The sequence below is a fragment of the Oncorhynchus mykiss genome, chromosome 12 (assembly GCF_057628025.1).
Source record: "Oncorhynchus mykiss isolate SJ-2025 chromosome 12, ASM5762802v1, whole genome shotgun sequence".
In the NCBI taxonomy this organism is placed as follows: Eukaryota; Metazoa; Chordata; class Actinopteri; order Salmoniformes; family Salmonidae; genus Oncorhynchus; species Oncorhynchus mykiss.
The window spans coordinates 80,198,323-80,217,002 of NC_143033.1; the positions used below are offsets into that span (position 1 = coordinate 80,198,323).

The 18,680-nt window shown below is 40.0% G+C and overlaps 4 protein-coding genes across 9 annotated transcripts; 2 read left to right on the forward strand and 2 right to left on the reverse strand.

The window, feature by feature from the left end:
- Positions 1–230: 230 nt before the first annotated feature.
- On the reverse strand, positions 231–2,456 carry LOC110538305 (transmembrane protein 205). 2 transcript variants are annotated; one of them, XM_021625035.3, is made up of 4 exons: positions 2,179–2,456; positions 1,517–1,625; positions 1,186–1,349; positions 231–1,007 (listed from the first exon to the last, which is right to left on the reverse strand). In XM_021625035.3, exons 2-4 carry the CDS (start codon positions 1,614–1,616, stop codon positions 705–707), a joined length of 567 nt encoding a protein of 188 aa, XP_021480710.1. In that variant the 5' UTR covers positions 1,617–1,625; positions 2,179–2,456; the 3' UTR covers positions 231–704. The 2 variants fall into 2 exon arrangements, with proteins under 2 accessions (XP_021480710.1, XP_021480711.1); XM_021625036.3 differs by having other exon boundaries at positions 2,130–2,438.
- On the forward strand, positions 2,408–4,750 carry LOC110538307 (uncharacterized). Of its 4 annotated transcripts, none has more exons than XM_090193611.1 (8): positions 2,412–2,576; positions 2,689–2,762; positions 2,897–2,978; positions 3,167–3,389; positions 3,977–4,065; positions 4,178–4,251; positions 4,387–4,501; positions 4,662–4,750. In XM_090193611.1, the coding sequence occupies exons 1-5, from the start codon at positions 2,540–2,542 to the stop codon at positions 3,990–3,992; spliced, it is 432 nt and encodes a 143-aa protein (XP_090049737.1). In that variant the 5' UTR covers positions 2,412–2,539; the 3' UTR covers positions 3,993–4,065; positions 4,178–4,251; positions 4,387–4,501; positions 4,662–4,750. The 4 variants fall into 4 exon arrangements, with proteins under 4 accessions (XP_090049735.1, XP_090049736.1, XP_090049737.1 ...); XM_090193612.1 differs by having other exon boundaries at positions 3,977–4,053; XM_090193609.1 differs by having other exon boundaries at positions 2,408–2,762.
- Positions 4,751–5,113: 363 nt separating this feature from the next.
- LOC118936312 (transcription elongation factor 1 homolog) lies at positions 5,114–8,010 on the forward strand. Of its 2 annotated transcripts, none has more exons than XM_036938533.2 (4): positions 5,114–5,236; positions 6,376–6,521; positions 6,646–6,716; positions 7,017–7,590. In XM_036938533.2, the coding sequence occupies exons 1-4, from the start codon at positions 5,129–5,131 to the stop codon at positions 7,079–7,081; spliced, it is 390 nt and encodes a 129-aa protein (XP_036794428.2). In that variant the 5' UTR covers positions 5,114–5,128; the 3' UTR covers positions 7,082–7,590. The 2 variants fall into 2 exon arrangements, with proteins under 2 accessions (XP_036794428.2, XP_021480712.1); XM_021625037.3 differs by having other exon boundaries at positions 5,171–5,236; positions 6,392–6,521; positions 7,017–8,010.
- Positions 7,498–16,923, reverse strand: LOC110538304 (calponin-1). Its single transcript, XM_021625034.3, has 7 exons — positions 16,786–16,923; positions 11,922–12,043; positions 11,654–11,720; positions 10,876–11,013; positions 10,617–10,733; positions 10,281–10,427; positions 7,498–10,103 (listed from the first exon to the last, which is right to left on the reverse strand). Exons 1-7 carry the CDS (start codon positions 16,843–16,845, stop codon positions 9,864–9,866), a joined length of 891 nt encoding a protein of 296 aa, XP_021480709.1. The 5' UTR covers positions 16,846–16,923; the 3' UTR covers positions 7,498–9,863.
- Positions 16,924–18,680: the final 1,757 nt, after the last annotated feature.

An 18,680-nucleotide genomic window follows, 5' to 3' on the forward strand; every position in this document is an offset into this window, starting at 1 on the left:
CAGACAGTACCCTCTAGTGGAAGTCATAAGCAATACAATGTCCCCTCATTTCATAACAGTCCGGAAGCTTGTGGTTTAAAAAAAATAAAATATCTTCAAGTTCTGTGTAAGTGTTAAACCTCCACTCTGAAACATTATCAGGATCACTGCACATTCTGCTTCAGCTCTACGCTTCAAGTACATCAATGTAAAATGAACAATAACTGTAGGGAAATCAAAAAGAGGATCACTAACATTAAACACATTTTTAATCATGTACTTCTGAAAATGATAAATCGATCTTTATTACATTCATCCTTTCCAGGTTTAACAAGGGAAAGACCAGAAATCCTTTGACATTGTGTGCTATGTTTTCTATTGACAGGTGAAACAATTAGATTAAAAAGGCACATTTTAAAAAATATGGTTAAGCGTTGTGTTTGAGGGCCGTATGCATCAAGCGTCTCATTGGGAGCGCTGAACTAAGATCCATATGTAATATGCCTAAAGCTGCATTTACACAGGCAGCCAATTCTGATATTTTTTTCCCACTAATTGGTCTTTTGATCAATCACATCTTTTCCAGAGCTATGTAATATTATTTATTTTGACTTAAAGGCAACAATCCTACATCAGCACTCCTACTCTGAGACACTTGATACATACATCCTCTCATTGACAGACAATATGAAAACCTGTCACCAAACACCACATATACACAATCTCTAAATGGTGTGTAAATTGAGAGCTGTGTACACTATGTTGGTGGTTGTGCAGATAAACCCAATCAGGTTGCATAGGTTGGACAGGCCATGATAGTGGCCAAAGGTGCTCTTGTAGGCCTTGTACTTGGGGTCCTGCTCCCTGAGTTTGGCGTAGGCTTCCCTCTGGCTCCCTATCCCTATTTGGTTCCCCAGGCCATGCTCCTGCTCCACCTCCCGCAGCTTGAACATGACCTCTGTGGCAGACGGGCCAAACCACTGTGCGTTTAGACCTGCCATGATGACTGCCAAAAAGTACAGGGCCATCTATAGGGGAAGAACAATTTTTATTCAGAATTGTCGATGACATAGGTGACATCTATAATGTAGATACAACCATTATCTAAATCGGAAATAATCTTAACATTTTGATTGCGCAATCTGTAACGCTTCACCAGTACAGATTGAATCCTGCCCTAAATTACAAAATAGAATGTGATATAACCTGCAGGCTTTCGTGCCAATCCAGCAGCTCTCTGGGGTGGTAGACTGCATACACAGCCAGGCTGACAAAGTTGCTGCCCAGTAAGCAATAGAAATAGACAGGGAACAGCTTGCTTTGCACCAGCCCAAAGGTGTGCAGTGTTACCTGTTTCACCAGTGTAAAACCTGTAGGTGGGAAAAGAGATAATGTAAGTGAGAGAAATGGGGAGACAAATACAGTGCCTCAAATTCTTAATCTTGGCTTCTTTTGATATGCCACTTCAAGTGTTAGCAAAACCCTACAATCTAACAGATTTCCTCTGCTCATCCCCTATCGATCCCAATATCATCACCTGCTATAAAGGAGACCCACAACTGCATTCCCCATGCGAAGGACAGCACCAGCAGGTGCAGCACTTTCACCAAATCTGTAGGCTCCCCTTCTGTGACCATGGTATTAATCTGGGGGACAAAAATAGAAAAAGTCCCAGATAAATGTTAGCAAGCAAACCAGATAATGAAACGTATTCATTTACAGCATTGGGGACAAAAAAAACCCCAAAAACATCCCCACCCAAAATCACTAATTCAATAAAGACCTTTTGAAACCCTTTAAAACAGCATCATTTGATGACTGGAAAGTGGTCCGTTTACACGTGCAAGCTTGATTAGCATGCAAGTGATAGTGGCTTCTAGAGATAAGAGTTCTGACCTGTTTACTAAGACTAATACTTCAAAGTTGGATAGCTAGCTAACAAAAAAATCTAAAAATGATACGGTTGAGGATTAAATACTTAATTCAATATCACATTTTGGGAATTGAAAACCATGAGTGGAATGGCATTTGTCAGATAAACTACACATATCGCTAGCACAACCCGTAGTAACTCGCTAGCTAGGTGAGTTACACAACTGCGCGCATGTAGTGTTGCAGTACATTCCAAAGAGAGGAAAGTGGCTTCTTACTTGTTTGTCTTCTTTTTTCCTTCAAAAAAATCAACTGAAAAATAACTACCTGGATGTGGTATGTTGCCTGAAGGGAAACACTCTTTTCGCAACTCCCGTAGATCGAACACTAGAACAACACTTCCTCTCTCAAACGTCAATTGCCATTAACCACGCCCCCCAAGCAATATCTACAAATCACATTACCACAAAATACATTTTACGTTAAACTATAACCCACAAACCAATTATCAATGAGATAGAACGTATCCCCGCCTTGTCATTGTGACACCGTTTTTATCCACCCACTTAACTTAGCTCAGACCAGTTGACATGGAGGACAAGAGGGTGAGTAGAAAACACATTTGGCACTCAATGTCATACAGTACCAAAATAGTTTGTTAGAATGATTTTCAATACAATGTCGATTGATGTTTCAGTGTGAACCACCGCCCCTTCCCGCTGAAGGTGTGTAAGTGTTATTGTGTCAATGTGATCATCAGAAAGTAACATAACTTGACAATGCCTGGTGTAATACTGCATGGTCATTGTTCACTGACTTTCTTGAGTTGTCTTCTAGTAGCAGGAGGTGAATCTCAGGAGTCTCTCCGAGATGTGGAAAGAATTAGGTCAGAGGTTGAACCACGAGCCAAGGTGTCTTAACTGCTTCCTGTAGAATGTTGTATTCTTCCCATATTCACGATTGTCTACTGTTTTATTTGATGGCTTATATTGGTTACTGTTTTATTCAGGGGATATTGTTTCAATTAATATTTGTTGTTTTGTAGACTATTGATTCCCTGTGCAAAACTCTGTCCATGCACGAGGCAGAGAGAACCCAGAATCTCAATACCATGGCAGTCCTTCAATGTAAGGGAGGACACAACACAATCGCGCCTGAAACACACCTGACTCTTGATTCCCTGATTATTATTATTTTTTGAATGCATGGGTTACTCTTTACTTGAGTTGAACCCTCTGTCATAAGGGCTAAATAGCACTGTCATAACAAGGACTTAAAGATGACATAAACTGTCCTCCTGTCCTCGTTCCTCCAGCCGAGGTGCACCATTTGGCTGCACATGTTGCCGCCCAGCACTTTGAGGAGCGTTTTGAGGGCCTAGGCTGTGAGGTCTCCACTGAGCTCCACTACCTGCGCACTCTCCTGTCCCACTCTCCCTGCTCCTGCCCTACTCTCCAAGCCTCCTGCTCCAGCACTCACCCCTCAGATATCCAGAGGCAGGCTGCCATCAACCACATCTCTCAGGAACTCTACCACAGGTAGATCTGGATAAGGCAGTCTGAAGTGTGGTGTGGTGGGGATACTTTGGTGAACTACACTTGCATGATGATAAGTAGACTTTAGCTCAGTGGGATAATGCAGTAATAACATGTAATTCCCTCTCCATATTTTTCTGTGTATGTTGTCTGTTTCTTCAGTCGTGTGGGAGCAGATTGCTGAGCTAAGGGAGGAAGTCCACAACTTTCATGGCCTGCTTAGCAAGTTTGATTTGATGTTTTTCAGAACAAGACCCCCTTCCATGATGTTGTTCTAATGGAGGCTTTTTATAAACCTAACTAAAGTTTTCCTTTCCTTTTTAGAAAAACTAAGAGACGAAACTATGCGCAGATTGACAGAGAAATACTGCAAATATTATAAGAGCTCAGAGCTCACATTTCTTTCGCCCAAATCACTTTGACCTGAATGATTTCACTCATCAAACAAACAATACAAACTTTACACTTGAAACAATCTTCTGAACTGTACATGGGTTATAATGATTTGGACTGCTGAAGCTTATCTCATGTTATGTGACATGTTCTGGAATATATATCTGGAATATGTATCTATCTGTCTCAATTTTCAGTGCTTGGAGAGGATGATTGACAGCTATCAGATGAAGGACGACATACTCAAACTGCAGAGGCCTCAGGACATGCTCAGGTGAAATTTAAGGTGAAAGTTCTGGGGTGAGGTTAGAGTAGACGAGCATGGCAAGCAATCTGACAGACTGCTATTACTAAAGGAATTATGATGATGCATGCTTATAACAAGTGTTCTCCCCTAGGTCAGATGTTTCTGAGTTACAGAATAAGCTTCAAACTATAACAATATCGAAAGGCAAGGCTCCCAATAAAACGGGTAAGATATCTGGTAATTAGCTTTCTGTTGATCTACAAAAGATATAGCATTTGCATTGAAATACAAAGTGTATTTTTCTGTTTGCTGAGATCAGTTTTCATTGCTGTGTGCATGGTCTCTTGCATCGCATACTAGGCCGAACTGAACAAATAGGACAGAGGGTTATGCCAGCCGATTCAGATTCAGGCAAAGTGGAACATGCCAAAGGAATGACACCAAAGATCAAACTGGAAATCAATGTGTCTGCCGGGTAAAAGAAAGCACACAAATAACATTCTTTGCTGTTTCTCATCTATTACTGACAACAGTAATTATTGTTATCATCTAATTAATAAGCACACTTAAATTGATGAATATGTTATAAGGGTAACCACATTAGAAGTGAATTCTTAATTTTGTCTCTGTTGCAGAAGGAAGTTCATTGCTGGAATCCTCAATCTACCTTTTGCCCTACCTTGTCTCACTGCCAAATAAAATAAAATGTGTTCTACACTGACAATTATTTTCTGTTTGAGCTTTGTGCATTCAACACATTTCTTTAACAATAATTCAGGTAAAAGGCTGTTTTTTTCCCATCAATATTTATGTACTGTAGACTATTAAACACAGGAGGTTGGTGGCACCTTCATTGGGGAAGACAGGCTCATAGTAATGGCTGGAACAGAATAAATGATATGGTAATCAAACTCATTAATACATTATTTCCATGTTTTTTGATACCCTTCAATTTATTCAATTCCAGCCATTATTATGAGCCGTCCTCCCCTCAGCAGCCTCCTGTGGTAGACTGCATAATCAATGTATATATTGTAATTATTTTGGGATTGTATCAGAGGTTTATAAATTCTGAGAGGCGGGTTGATAATTTGTTTGACCAATGACAACCCTAAAAAGCGCCTTAATCTTCCAATCAGATGAAAGAGTTCATAATAATTTCCGGATACAATTTCTATTTGTTAGCGTCATTACTTGGGTCACTTATCTGGTAAGAAAATGCTTAATCCAGCGGGTTTTATTATATGGCTAACATGCAAACAACTAAATTATACATCCAGCACGATTTTAAATTACATGCGTGATTCTCCTATTTAAAAAAAATTGTGCATAGCTAGCATATTACAAATCCAGCGTTAGTTAGCTAACACAAGCTAACTTTGTTTTCCTCGCGCTCTAACGTTATTAGCTATTACTATCTAGCTGCCTCTTCAGAAATCATCCCAAAATAAACTGTTCATGCAATTAACAATATTGTTGGAAATGGACTTGTAGAATTTGCAGGACGTTTTGTATAAAAGGCAGTATTGTTGAGCCCCTATTTTATAGCTGCAAGCTATAAAAAAAAAAAGTCCATGCGCGATGGCGGGGAATTTAGCTACTACACTCTTGTGTAGTGTGAACATGGCCCCAACAAGAGAAAAGTAACGTTAATCCTCGACATCTAACTAAATGATCGGAAATAAAATATAATTTGAATTTATGTGGACAATACGGTAAAAATATGCTTGTTTACACAAGCGTGACGTATTAGCTCGCACATGCGTACTAGCAGATGGTCTATAGCGGCAGAATATTGATGCATTTATAACATCTCGTACATTTGCAAATAGGGGCAAAGGGCTGGGGAAAATAAATTAACGCACCTCCAACTCGTAATTACTAATGGGAAACTTGTCTGTCATCCCTGTGCTCCAATTTGCTCTACTGCCCATATGATGAACTCCGTCTCTGACATCAACTACTAAGGCCAATATCTCGATAACAGCATTTTCAGCAGTTCAATTCAACAACAAAAAATGATTTATAAAAGTGTTATTATAACACTAATATGTATATGAGTGTGAAAGCTGTACTTTTCCGTTCATGGTTGACACAGCTTGTTTGCCATTAACCGGCAATCAGCATTTGAACGAGTTCAAAGCACATGGAACCCACACATTCGTTGTTCCCAGTTTTTCATGTAGTATTTTTCAAAATTACGAGATGAACGCAGCATGACTGCCCAAAATCAAATGAATATCAGCACCATACACTAGCTATAATATATGCTAGCTAACACGATTGACCTAATTATTTATTGAATTTGACCGTCAACAGAACTTGTTTTGTAAACTCCGAAAAATGTAGCTATTGTATTTTACAGGTTATACATCGAGAATGGGACGCCGAAAGTCAAAGAGGAAGCCACCTCCCAAAAAGAAACTGACGGGTAACTTGGACACCCAATTCACCTGTCCCTTTTGTAACCACGAGAAGTCCTGTGATGTCAAAATGTACGTTCACTTGGTTGTGTTGAACAGTATATGGTCTCGCTGTAAAATATGATCACTGATTGATTACATGTTGATACATATCCTGACACCCTATCCAAATGCACATTTTATTTTATTTTTTCAGGGAACGCACTCGAAACACAGGGATAATATCGTGCACCGTCTGCTTGGAAGAATTCCAGACTCCCATTACTTGTATCCTTTTGATTCTTTGATTGGATCACTATATTCACTTATCTACACACCATATAGCTCACAGATTGGCTTGTACATTTGTAAAAAAAAAAAAAAAAAAAAAATATATATATATATATATATATATATATATATATATATATATATATATATATATATGGGAAACTTGTCTGTCATCCCTGTGCTCCAATTTGCTCTACTGCCCATATGATGAACTATGTCTCTGATATATATAAATAAAAAGCAATGTCTTTACAACTGTACCTCCCAGATGAACTTTTCCTTGACATTTGTCCCCAGATCTTTCAGAACCAGTGGATGTTTACAGTGATTGGATAGATGCTTGCGAAGCAGCCAATCAGTAGCAGTGGTCCCCCTGACTCTATTCCTGTCTGACCTCACCCCTCATTCCCTATGATGGGTCACATATCTCTGGCTGGGCCAGGGCCTTGTCAAGTAGTGATTGTGGAGAACAAACAAAGACAGATAACACATCTGTGAAATCTTCAGTGTCTACACATCAATGGATTTGATATGAAGAAAGATACACTTCCTGTCTTCCCTCTCTGTGGCAGGGTGGGATGTGGGTAGGGCAATGAAATGTCCCAATGGTCCTGATCTTTGAGAATCCCACTAAGTTTCAAACCACCTCATCATTTGTTATGTTTTACAGGTAAGCCTATTGGTGGATATGTCTTTAGACTTTCCCAAGCTGCCATGTCCCCCTTTAATGGAGCAAGTAGGTTACATTTGTAAACATTTAAAAGGGGTGATTCTGTAGTTTTTTGTTTGATGTCATGATTTTTATTTCAATTCGGTTTTTTTGTATGGGAATGACTTGATCAATAAACACAGCAATGTAATTCACACCTAACTGCATCTGTCACATACCGCTGAAATGGTTCAAATATCTAGAACAAATATGAACGAAAAGTAATCTGATATGGCCTGGTGGCAAGTTTTGCACTCACAACCCAAATTAAATAATTGTAATTTTGATGTGATTTATTGTATTGCAGCTAATTTCATTATAAGTGAAAGCCAAATAAATACAAGATTTTCAGAATACTGAACAATTGATAGTCTGAACAACATTGACACACATTTTTAGACCAGAGGGTAATATTGCCAATTGTATTTTGGCTAGGCACTGTTGGCTCTCATTCTAAACTAAAAATATTTTCTTAATGCACAACTGACTTCGTATACAGCTATTGGACATGTGACGATACAGAATAAGTTAGGTGCTTTAATAAAAGACACCTCTTGTGGCGCATATGACTTTTACCTTAAATCTGTGGAATGTAGTTTTTTTTAAATGTTAAAGGGATTTCAAAACACTAGATGGCACACTAATGTAGAGGGAAAAAATGCAATATGGCCTTCAGATTATGAGCTCAGCATCAAACAACGTTCCTTTTAAAGTATTAAGCCTTCAAAAGTTTGACAAATCATCACTATAATTTCCAGAGGTCAGAACCTCAGGGGGGACTCTATTTTATGTAGCGTTATCTCCAATACCTTCTATTTAAAAACACATCACAATACCACCCAGTAACCGATATCAAGACCTTTCGAATGTATCTTAAAGGGATAGTTCACCCAAATGTAAAAAAAAAAATTTCCTTCCTGTAAGCAATCTATGGACAAGGTATAACCAATCCATGCTTTGTACATGATGAGCATGCAAGGCATAGAGATGTGATCTGTGGAACGTTCCAGGTGCAACACAGGAAGTGTCTGATCTTGAACAAACCTCTTAGCAAGCAAACAAGCCTGCTTTTCAAAGGTTTGGTCAAGCATGCACAGTTTAATGTTTAAACCATTAGCAGCTGTGTTAGGCTACATTACCCCGAGCATAAATATGTTGCAGACTAATGCTATTCATTTGCGACTGCTGGTACAAGGTTATTACTTAATGAATCCACAGAATGACTGTCACATCTTGCAGTGCTCAAAATCACATTACATTCAAGATCTGCGGTGGGTACCCCATATCATGTAGTAGTTAGTGATACAGGGTCTGCTGTATTGAGCTATGACTAAGTGGACGTTAATTAGACTGTTATCTCGTGTATAACAGTGTGCAGATGTTATGGCTCTCAATGACCTGACTTATCCTAATTTCTTCTAGTCATAAACAATTCTATCCATGTACATATTCAACAAGGTGATGCAAAGTGCAAATAGCGCAGCAATATATTAAAGCTGTGTGACATGGAAACTATAGAGGGATTATAACTTGTCTCATGCAAACTGGCCTATGTGACATCCACATTAACATAGCTGACACAATGGCTAAAGTTTCATCTGCATTGTTTACCACTAATGAAGTATGCGAGACGTGTTGAATACTGCTTATAATACTACAAATATTCAAATCTATTGGCTTTTCACGATGCCTTTAGGGGCTCACATTAATTCAAGTATCAGGCTTGAGAACCCTACTACTGATCTTCTAATGATTTAAAGAATACTAGAAAAAACATTCCATCTGTGGTATAAAATGGCTGGTTGGCAGTCCTGTGAGCTAGAGCAGGGATGTCAGCACAGCGCAGAGGTGCATACACAGGCAAAGTCATAAGGAATACATCTGATCAAAGCTTCTAGTCCATGCCCCTGTGTCCTGGAAGACTCAGTCTGATTCTCTGGGCCTCGAGTCATCCAGAGGGATTGAATCCCAGAGCGGACTCCTGTTCCTCAGGGGTTAAAGGTTAACAGCAACATGTCGGTCACTTCTTTCCATTCAATGAACTTTTTCCTGTATTCTCAATGTTTAAGCTTAAACTATAAACTTAAACTTTATAAACTATAAAATATCTATCAATAAAAAATGATTGATTAAGGAATGGGTCTCTTGACATTATTAGTATTTTTAGTATTTATTTTGACCGTATTTGAATAGAAAAATCTCCATTGCAAAGGGAGAGAGGGGTGTGGGCCACTACATTACATTTATTTAAAAAAACAAGGTCAAAGAGATTGAACCAGGCATAAATCCCCTCAAAGGACAACAATTATTTGAATGGTTGATCACAAAAAAACAGCAAGGGATGAGGATAATGAAAACAGTAAATAACAGTTTGGGTGGTCTTGCTGGTGGAGAGGGGTTATTGAGGGGAGTGGACTGGGGTTATCCTGTTCTCTTTAGTCATAGTACATAGTACCGTCAAACTCAGCCCTCTCCCCGTTGTTGATGAATTCATCAGGGTTGGAGCAGTACTTGTTGTCGTAGACCTGCCGAGGGAGGCCGTATGTGGTCATGCCCTGTTGGGACGCCATCTTGTTGGTGCCCATCTGCAGTGAGACGGTGGAGGTGTCGCATTCCTCCAAGCCCAGACTCTTGTCATAGATGTGTCTCCTGGTGCCAGGGGCCGTCATGCCAGACTGAGAGAGGAAGAAAAGCAGGGGAGGATTAGATATAGGCTACAAAGTGTAATATTTTATAGCATATTAATTGCTTTCATGATAGGCAGAGAGAGGGAAAACTCCCAAGATGTGCAGAATGTTAGTCAATTCTATCTACCAGAGAATATCTATTTGTGAAATCAAATGGCGCCCCACCTGGTTGGCACCCTTATTGGTGCCCATCTGGAGGCTGATGGTGGACTGGTCCAGAGGGTTCTCCATTCCCCCCCTCGGGTCATACAGGTGACGCCGCGTGCCATAAGATGTCATGCCCTTCTGGCTGGCAAGTTTGTTGGTACCCATCTGGACAGACAGGCAAAGGTAGCGCACTGGTTATGCCTGAACTATAATACCATTAAACCAATCCTATCGGCCAAACTAAAAACAAATGAAGGTATGTTATAACATGCTGCTACTACTACTTATATTACACCTGTAATAACAGTGATATCTTAGTGTATAAGGTGTATATGATACAAAGACTGTTCTGACCTGCAGGCCGATGACATTGCGCCCTTCCTTCAGCATGTCTGGGGCGAAACGGCGCTGGTGTGCTGTTGCATACTTCACTCCCATGTCATGCTTGGAGTGGAAACCTTTGGACTGGGCCTGGTGAAAGAGGGGAAGGTTAGAAAGACAGATGATGGATCCTCACGTGAAGTAGACGTAGGTTTCTTACAAGCCACTGACAATACTTTCTACATACAGTACTGTACAATGTACTGAGATTCCTCTATGGGTTTCCACTCACAATTCCAGCCAGGGTGATGAGCGTGCTCTGGACCTGGGTGTAGTTGGTATTCTCAAACAGGTCGTTGGCCTCAAACAAATCGTATGGCTTCATACCATAAACTGTGATGGCTCGGACAAAATTGCCAATGTTTTCCAGCTGGGCAATGAAAAGAAAGAAGAATTAGCCAAGAACAAATGGTCCACTGAGGTAAAAGCAAGAGTACAAACAAAGAGGACACCAGTTACTGAGTTATTTGTTATTTTGATATTGTCATGTTTCTTTAAATAGTCATTGTATTTGAGACTCAGGACTTCAGAATGGTCAGCTGTGTGGGGTTTTCTTCAAAGCCCTACTCACCAGTTGGATAATCTTTTTCTCTTTTATTCCTGACAAAGGGACCACATGTGAGTGCATTGATTCTTAGTAACATTGTATGTCATGGATGATTCTTTGGAAGTGCCTCAACAAACACTTAAAAGTGCTGTTTTCTTTTGAGTCTCATATAAAAGAGCTGAAGACACACGCGGAGATGTGCCTCATTAAAAAACGTAGCTGCAGCTTGGAATGTAAATAAATAAACACTATGCCAAGCAAAAGACTATCTATCTGGTTACATATTTCAGCGAGTTCAGTGGATGAAAGGTATGGAGTGGAAAAAACTACTGACTCTTGGCATGCTTATGCTGCTCAATACTATGCAAAGTATCTATAATAACTATAGCCTACTGCACGTCATGATGGGCATGATATTATATAATAATATATAAACATTTATTCTGTCTCAGAACAAGCTTACCTGATGCCAGTTTTGAGGGGAAGTGTTAATCTTTCTCACAGATCCTGGCTGAAGTGTGTTGATAAGTCTACACACAAGTAAAGAGAAAGCACAGAACAACAGTCAAAATACTGTTCTGACTTTGAGTGTCCCAGTCATCATTAACAGTGGGGAAATGAATGAGACTGAATGATATTGGAAGCAACAGAAAGTAATATGGTGATATGACACACAATATGCTCTGCCATTCTGCACGGCCACAGTACTGAGGAGAGTATCGCTCACTCACTCGCACAAGATGACCCCATCCTTTAGGTTCTCCATGAAAGGATCAGCGATCTTCTTGCCTGTTACGTCCTGGATCCACAGCCTCAGCTCCTCCTCCTTCTGGGGGTCATACTTCTGGGCCAACTGAAGAGGCATTCGGAAAGTTTTCAGACCCTTTCACTTTTTCCACATTTTGTTACATTTCAGCCTTATTCTAAAATGGATTAAGTTATTGTTTTTCCGCCACACACAATACCCCATAATGACAAAGCGAAAACAATGCAGTGAAGGGGTCTGAATACTTTCCGGATGCACTGTAAATGTGTTGCATTTGACTGCATCCTAACATCTGCAGACACTCAGGTTAATGCCTTGTAACTGTCAGTTCTGCATGATGAATGATCTTGTGACAGGTGCTTGGCTACCTGAAAAATACAAATGATCTTACAACAAACTGTAACTATAGTAAAAGAGTCATTGAACTATGATATTCAGAGCTATTATCCCTCCTCCCCTTTCCTTTCTCATCTTGTAACAGAGGGGTAACATTCCTCTCCACTTTCCTTTGAAAGCCTACCCATTGTAATAAAACCTAAAGATGAAGATTAGAGTTAAAAAACAACAGGAAGAAAATGAAAAATGGCCAGGGGACATTCCTGCATGGAGAAACACTGATTCTCCGCTTCCTTGTATCTCCCTATTGGCACAAACGCATCCCCCTAATACCAGAAATTCTATGGTGGGTCTGTAGCCCCCCTCTCGCTCTGCGCTCTCTCCTTTTCTGAATGTTCTGCTCACTCACAGTCTGGGAGAGGGCTTGAGAGACCAGGAGCCAACACAAACAGGTATTTCAAAGCAGCAGGGTTTGCGTAGCTTCCAGTCCATCACACCAAACTTGGGAGAAACAGCTCTCCCTATTACTCCTCCCTGTGCTCCCTCTCTCCCTCTGGGTTTTCCGGAATCTGTACTTTTACAGTGAGGCAATCTACTCAGGCAAACCACATCTGATAATGAGATGCCAAGACCTGCAGACAGCACTTGCATCCAGCCAAGGTATTTTGGTCAGAGTTTCATTTAACTGTGTCAGGAGGTCAGGAATGTAATCAGAACTGGTTCATTTATTTAAAAATGTACAAGTCTTTGATGCAAAAATTGGCACCTATCCATTGATTCTATCAGTGTTTTTCATGTATTAACTCAGTGGAGAGAATATAAATTAAATCAGTGTAGGCCATGGAATAAGGAATAAAATGGTTTAAGTTGATACAAACAGGGGTGAAAGTAAGACAGAACGGTCCAGTATGGAGTACTGGCAAAATAACGAGTGGGTTTACGTCATACCGGTAAAACATGAACCTATCACAATAATTACACAATTTATCATCCCGCATGTCATTCGCATGAAAAATGATGGACTTGAATGGACTTGAAAACTTGTGGAATACGCTCCAAAATGCAGTGTGGTTCAACTACAACACTGACGTTTTGATAAGGCAGAGATGAGTGGCCAAGACTGAGATGCACGAGGACAGCAGTATACACATCAATTCAGGTTACAAGACTTGTGCAGGCCTACTGAAGGACAATCACCGAATGTCATTCAGAACACTTTTTGGTGTTTTGTAAGTGATGTATCTTTGCATGTATCAAAAAGGCACTGCTGTATGGATGCCAGAATTATTTTAGTGTGGAGAGGCGTAATAGTTGGAATAGTAACTAAAGTCTGGACACTGACTGTAGGCCTCATATGTCGCCTATTATAATGTTAACTCCAGCAGAATTAAGTGTTCCTCGCAGTAAAATTATAGACCAAATGCTAATTTTGTCTCCGGGAACAGGAGTGGAGAAATACAATTGATTTATTTCAGCATCTTGAGAGAATGAGATTGAGGCTTTTAGGGACCTGTTGTGTAGCCTTAAAGTGCAATTTTCTTCAGCTACATAAAAGCTGACAGTATTTCACTTTTAGCCACATTAAATACGCTTCCAAGACGAACTGAAATACTATCAGAAACATGTTGGATCGTTTTCACAGCTTTTCATTTCCTTTAAATCGGTCAAACATATGTCATTTGGAAATCTCCCTGGTCCCTAAACGTCCTCACTCCGTGAGAGAAGCAGAAATGAAAGAGAAACTTTAACTATGTCACCTATACGGAACAAAGATTTAAACGCAACATGCAACAATATCAAAGATTTTACAGAGTTACAGTTCATAAAAAGAAATTAGTCAATTGAAATAAATTCATTCACATGACTAGGTAGGGGCGCCGGGGATGGCATAGGCCCACCAACTCGGGAGCCAGGTCCACCCACTGGTGAGTCAGGCCAAGCCAATCAGAATGAGTTTTTCCCCACAAAAGTGCTTTATTACAGACAGAAATACTCCTCAGCACCCCCACTCCCCCTCCTCAGACGATCATGCAGGTGAAGAAGGTGGATGTGGAGGTCCTGGGCTGGCATGGTTACATGTGGTCTGCGGTTGTGAGGCCAGTTCGATATACTGCCAAATTCTCTAAAACAACGTTGTAGGCGGCTTATAGTCAAGAAATGTATATTAAATTGTCTGGCAACTGCTCTGTTAGACATTCCTGTAGTCGGCATGCCAAATGCATGCTCCCTCAAGACATCTGTGACATTGTGTTATATGACAAAACTGCTAGTGGCATTTTATTGTCCCCAGCACAAGGTGCACCTGTGTAATGATCATGTGGTTTAATCAGCTTCTTGATATGCCACACCTGGCAAAGGGGAAATGCTCACTAACAGGGATGCAACCAAATTTGTGCACAACATTTTAGAGAAATAAGCTTTTAGTGCATATGTAACATTTCGGGGATCTTTTATTTCAGCTCATGGAAAATGGGACCAACACTTTACATGTCCCATTTATATTTTTGTTCAGTATAGATTGTAGATGATGCACTGATAATTATATCGATTTATGCCATCTTTAGCAAGGCTTTATCTAGTATTCTAGATGAGCATCAAGTAATGACAGAAGAGGAGCTGTAAGGATCTAATTATAGACAAGTTGACTAACAAATGTAACAAAATAAAAAGCCGAAAAATATCTAAATATAGCTTAAAAACTATTCCCGACCCCCTGTTGTTCAGACGTCCCTGATTAACTTGCGCAGGTAGCCTACATTAGCGTTTTGAAGTCATTGATTGACACTCAGATGAAAACACATGACAGGTCATGTTAATGCCACATTAAAAGGTAGGCTAATGCATTTTAAAAGTTTAAGGACAAATCTTCACTATTAGGCCTGTAGAGATCCTATTAAATGAATAGGGATTCTATATATGTAATTCTACACACACAGAAGGTCCCTGTCCCGGGAATTCATTACATTTACTTTCACCCCTGGATACAAACAATCATGTTGAAGGTTGACATTCCAGTGAATCCACAGGGCTTTGTTCTGTCTGTCTCTCCTCTGCCTCAACAGTGTTTTGTCATTTCTCACTGGAGTGTAAATTGTTTACAGAGAGACACTTGCTCAGGTTGTAAGACAGAGCTCAGGGACACCTTAAAAGGAGGTTTAGGTTGCTGACGTACCTGTCTATCAGTCTCTGGAGCATATCCGCTATCATCGGATGTCATGCCATATATATATATATATATATATATATATATATATATATATACTGACTGATACACTTTTGAATATGACCTATTTCTATACTACAGCACTAATGACAATGGTGGCCAAGTATAAGGAAATGTTTGTTTGAAGAGTGCCCCTATAAAAGTATGGACAGGAAACCACTATGTATGCAGGAACCAGGGCTCTTCCAACACGATAAGGTTGATGATAGGGATAGCAAATTCAGTTGTCATTGACAGACATGGAGTTGGAAGTTCTGGAATATCCTGGGATAGTTATTTGATCCCATTGGCAGTCATGCTGTGTCCCAAGCTGAACATGGGTTGTCAGCAGTTATGACACACACACACACATATCGTGCATCACTGTTATTGCACTGTCACTGAAAATACAATCTCTCCCAAACATTAGTGGATGTTGATAGCACAGTCGCCTACATGGTAGGCCTACAGTAGCTGGTCCATAGACTCTTGGTTGGTGTTGATGACTCATTTAGTTCTCGCCTAGACTTTAAAGGGGCAATCTGCAGTTCAAACAATAACAAAGTGGACAAACCACCACTGATTTGGTAAAATAGCTTAGGGATGGGTCTGTAGAAATGTAACCACTGATGGGTTCTGATGATGGGGTAAGAACAAGGAACTAAGCTCATGAAGGACTTATAAGTCATATTCTTCAAGAATCAATGGGTATCATGAATTTAAAAGTCCAAAATGAATGTAGCGATCACAGATTGACCCTTTAAAAAATATATACATACTGGTAGCCTTCTAGAGACACCTTGAAATCAGGCCTTGTGGGCTCATCTGGGAGGAATTATGTCATTGTGTTCTGTGACAGACAGGTTAGGTGATATCACCTGTAATCTAAATGACCCAGTTCGAAGTTGTGAATCAGAGACAATTGGTTTGGATGCCCTCACATATTAAACGATAAAGTAAACTTTAAGAACGGTAGGCTGCCATTTATCAGTATAGGCCTAGGCCCTAGACCTATGATCACCATTGACAGTCCAATTTGACAGTCCAAAAAGCCTATTCGATAAAATATCCTAACAGAAAGCAAAAATATATTATTGGCCCTCGATATACCATTGGTTCCCCTACAACTAATACATCTGAGAAGATGCACGTAGTGACAAGATATGCGAGCGTCAAGTGCGCACCTTCCTGAGCGCGAGCATTCTCTTGGCCCACTGATGTCAATTACGCAAAGACCCCATTATTTTCATTTCAATTAAAAGAAAAGCTACATGACATGCGAGATACATACCTTACTTTTGACCTCAGCAGAAAGTCCGAAGGATGGTCCACCTTTGAAATTCTTTGACATAGTTATATTTGATTATTCACAGAGGAGATTTAAAAATGGTGAAATACACCCCTCTATCCTGGCACCAGAAAACCCACAGCAAAGTCCTCTTTCTCCCTGGACTCCAACGGATATGACAGACCCGCGGATTCAGATTCTGTAACGTTCTTGCTCGCTCTGGTGAGGCTGTGGACCACTTTGCAACACTTTTCTCAATCTTTTTTAAACTCTTCCCATCTGTGGATTTCTGGAGTGCGGCGCGATTGGCTAGGGCCACCATCCAATCCCGACGTTGCCTCTTCCTCTGGGTGATGTCACCAGTATGGCATTTGACTCGCTCAGTGTCACTTTTTCCACCTTAAGGGGAATTGGATGTTGGATGGAGGATCCTTTTCAATTGCCTAATTTTACTGCATCCCAATTTCACTTTCATTACCAAATGAAATAAATATCAAGCACATCACAAATTCATAGACCTATAGCTATTATTAAATAGTTGAGGGTCTACCTCACAATCACAGGTCAAGGCAGACCTTTAGAGTTTTGAATGACACATTTAACTTTATATTTATACAAAGTATTATAAAGTAATATTTATACATGCGGCAAGGTGTTTCATTACGGTAGATGTAGATCCTACATGACACAATTATTTGTCAGGCCTGAAAGTATTGACCCATCCATCATAAACCTGAAGAAGCTTGGTTTATATTGTTGGGCAAAGAGGTTCAAGACCAGTGTAACCCTAATTACGGTCATGGTCAAGGATGGCTAAGAAAGCAGATATTGAAAAGGCTAAATGGATACTTTCTCACTTGAGCATATTTAATTGATCACTTTCTTATGTAAAATTATTTCAGTATGAATAGCAATATGATTCATCCTGATAATAATACATTAAATGTATCCCAAATGTATTTACGCAGTGATTAACATTTTATATGTATTCTTCCTACCATTTTCATCCCTGATGCTTTACAATTCCTGTCTTGGTTTTTCCATAACAAACTTGGAACTAAATACTACAATCTACTTTTTAAAAAGTGCTTCACTCCACTGCTCTGCTCGTCCACAGGCAGATGACAGGGGAATAGAATGCAAAGCCAGAGGGCTGTGGAGTGTCAAAGGGGAACAGGCAGCACTGCTCCCCAGAGAGCAGCATGATGATTCACCCTACTGCTATTAGTCCTGTCCCACTTTCACTCTCACATACATATGGTGGTAATGCGTTACCAGACAGGGCATGAAGAGAAGGTTCTGGAAAGAGCACTATGAGGGGATGGAGGATGGGGAAAAGGGTTATGGAGGGCTGTGGTAATGCTGGAATAGTTGAGTTCAAACACCCTGACCCAGTAACAATACAGGCAGGATTACTGTAAATCAATCAAGTTGATGATAAAATGCCAAGAGTAGTATGGTAGAGCAGCAGTGAAACGGTCTGCAAAGCTCACATGATTCCAAGTGGTTTTTAATATGGAGGTTCCTAGACAAGGATGGATAATTAATGACTAATTCCAGTTAGAGTGTAATTACACGTTGGAGCATATCGTTGGGACACCAATGTGTTTTTTTTTGCAGGGCATCTCAAATGAAGAAGATTGGAAGTCAGGTGGACTTTGCCTGCCTGCGACAAAGACAAATGAACTATTTCCACCAGTACACCAGCGGTGAAATACCTGTTTTACAATGGTTTCTAGAAGATCACAGACCTGCCAACATTATAAAAGTAAATGATTTGGGTTGAGAAGAGTCATAATGCCTCAGCTCAGAGTAGTAGAAGTTTGAGTTTGGCAGACATCTTTACACACAATAGTCTATAGTGTATAAACCAAGAGGTTATGAAGCTTAGACTCTTA

Excerpts from the sequence above, each read along its gene's own strand:
- LOC110538305 (XM_021625035.3), bottom strand. The coding sequence starts at position 1,616 with ATGGTCACAGAAGGGGAGCCTACAGATTTGGTGAAAGTGCTGCACCTG. Across the intron at positions 1,350-1,516 it reads GTGGGTCTCCTTTATAGCAG|GTTTTACACTGGTGAAACAG; the intron begins GTGATGATATTG and ends TCCCACCTACAG. Across the intron at positions 1,008-1,185 it reads ATTGGCACGAAAGCCTGCAG|ATGGCCCTGTACTTTTTGGC; the intron begins GTTATATCACAT and ends CTTCCCCTATAG.
- LOC110538307 (XM_090193609.1), top strand. The coding sequence starts at position 2,631 with ATGCCTGGTGTAATACTGCATGGTCATTGTTCACTGACTTTCTTGAGT. Across the intron at positions 2,763-2,896 it reads AGGTTGAACCACGAGCCAAG|ACTATTGATTCCCTGTGCAA; the intron begins GTGTCTTAACTG and ends GTTGTTTTGTAG. Across the intron at positions 2,979-3,166 it reads TACCATGGCAGTCCTTCAAT|CCGAGGTGCACCATTTGGCT; the intron begins GTAAGGGAGGAC and ends TCGTTCCTCCAG.
- LOC118936312 (XM_036938533.2), top strand. The coding sequence starts at position 5,129 with ATGACAACCCTAAAAAGCGCCTTAATCTTCCAATCAGATGAAAGAGTT. Across the intron at positions 6,522-6,645 it reads AAGTCCTGTGATGTCAAAAT|GGAACGCACTCGAAACACAG; the intron begins GTACGTTCACTT and ends TTATTTTTTCAG. Across the intron at positions 6,717-7,016 it reads ATTCCAGACTCCCATTACTT|ATCTTTCAGAACCAGTGGAT; the intron begins GTATCCTTTTGA and ends ATTTGTCCCCAG.
- LOC110538304 (XM_021625034.3), bottom strand. The coding sequence starts at position 16,845 with ATGTCAAAGAATTTCAAAGGTGGACCATCCTTCGGACTTTCTGCTGAG. Across the intron at positions 10,428-10,616 it reads GCAATGTCATCGGCCTGCAG|ATGGGTACCAACAAACTTGC; the intron begins GTCAGAACAGTC and ends CTGTCTGTCCAG. Across the intron at positions 10,104-10,280 it reads CCAATAAGGGTGCCAACCAG|TCTGGCATGACGGCCCCTGG; the intron begins GTGGGGCGCCAT and ends TTCCTCTCTCAG.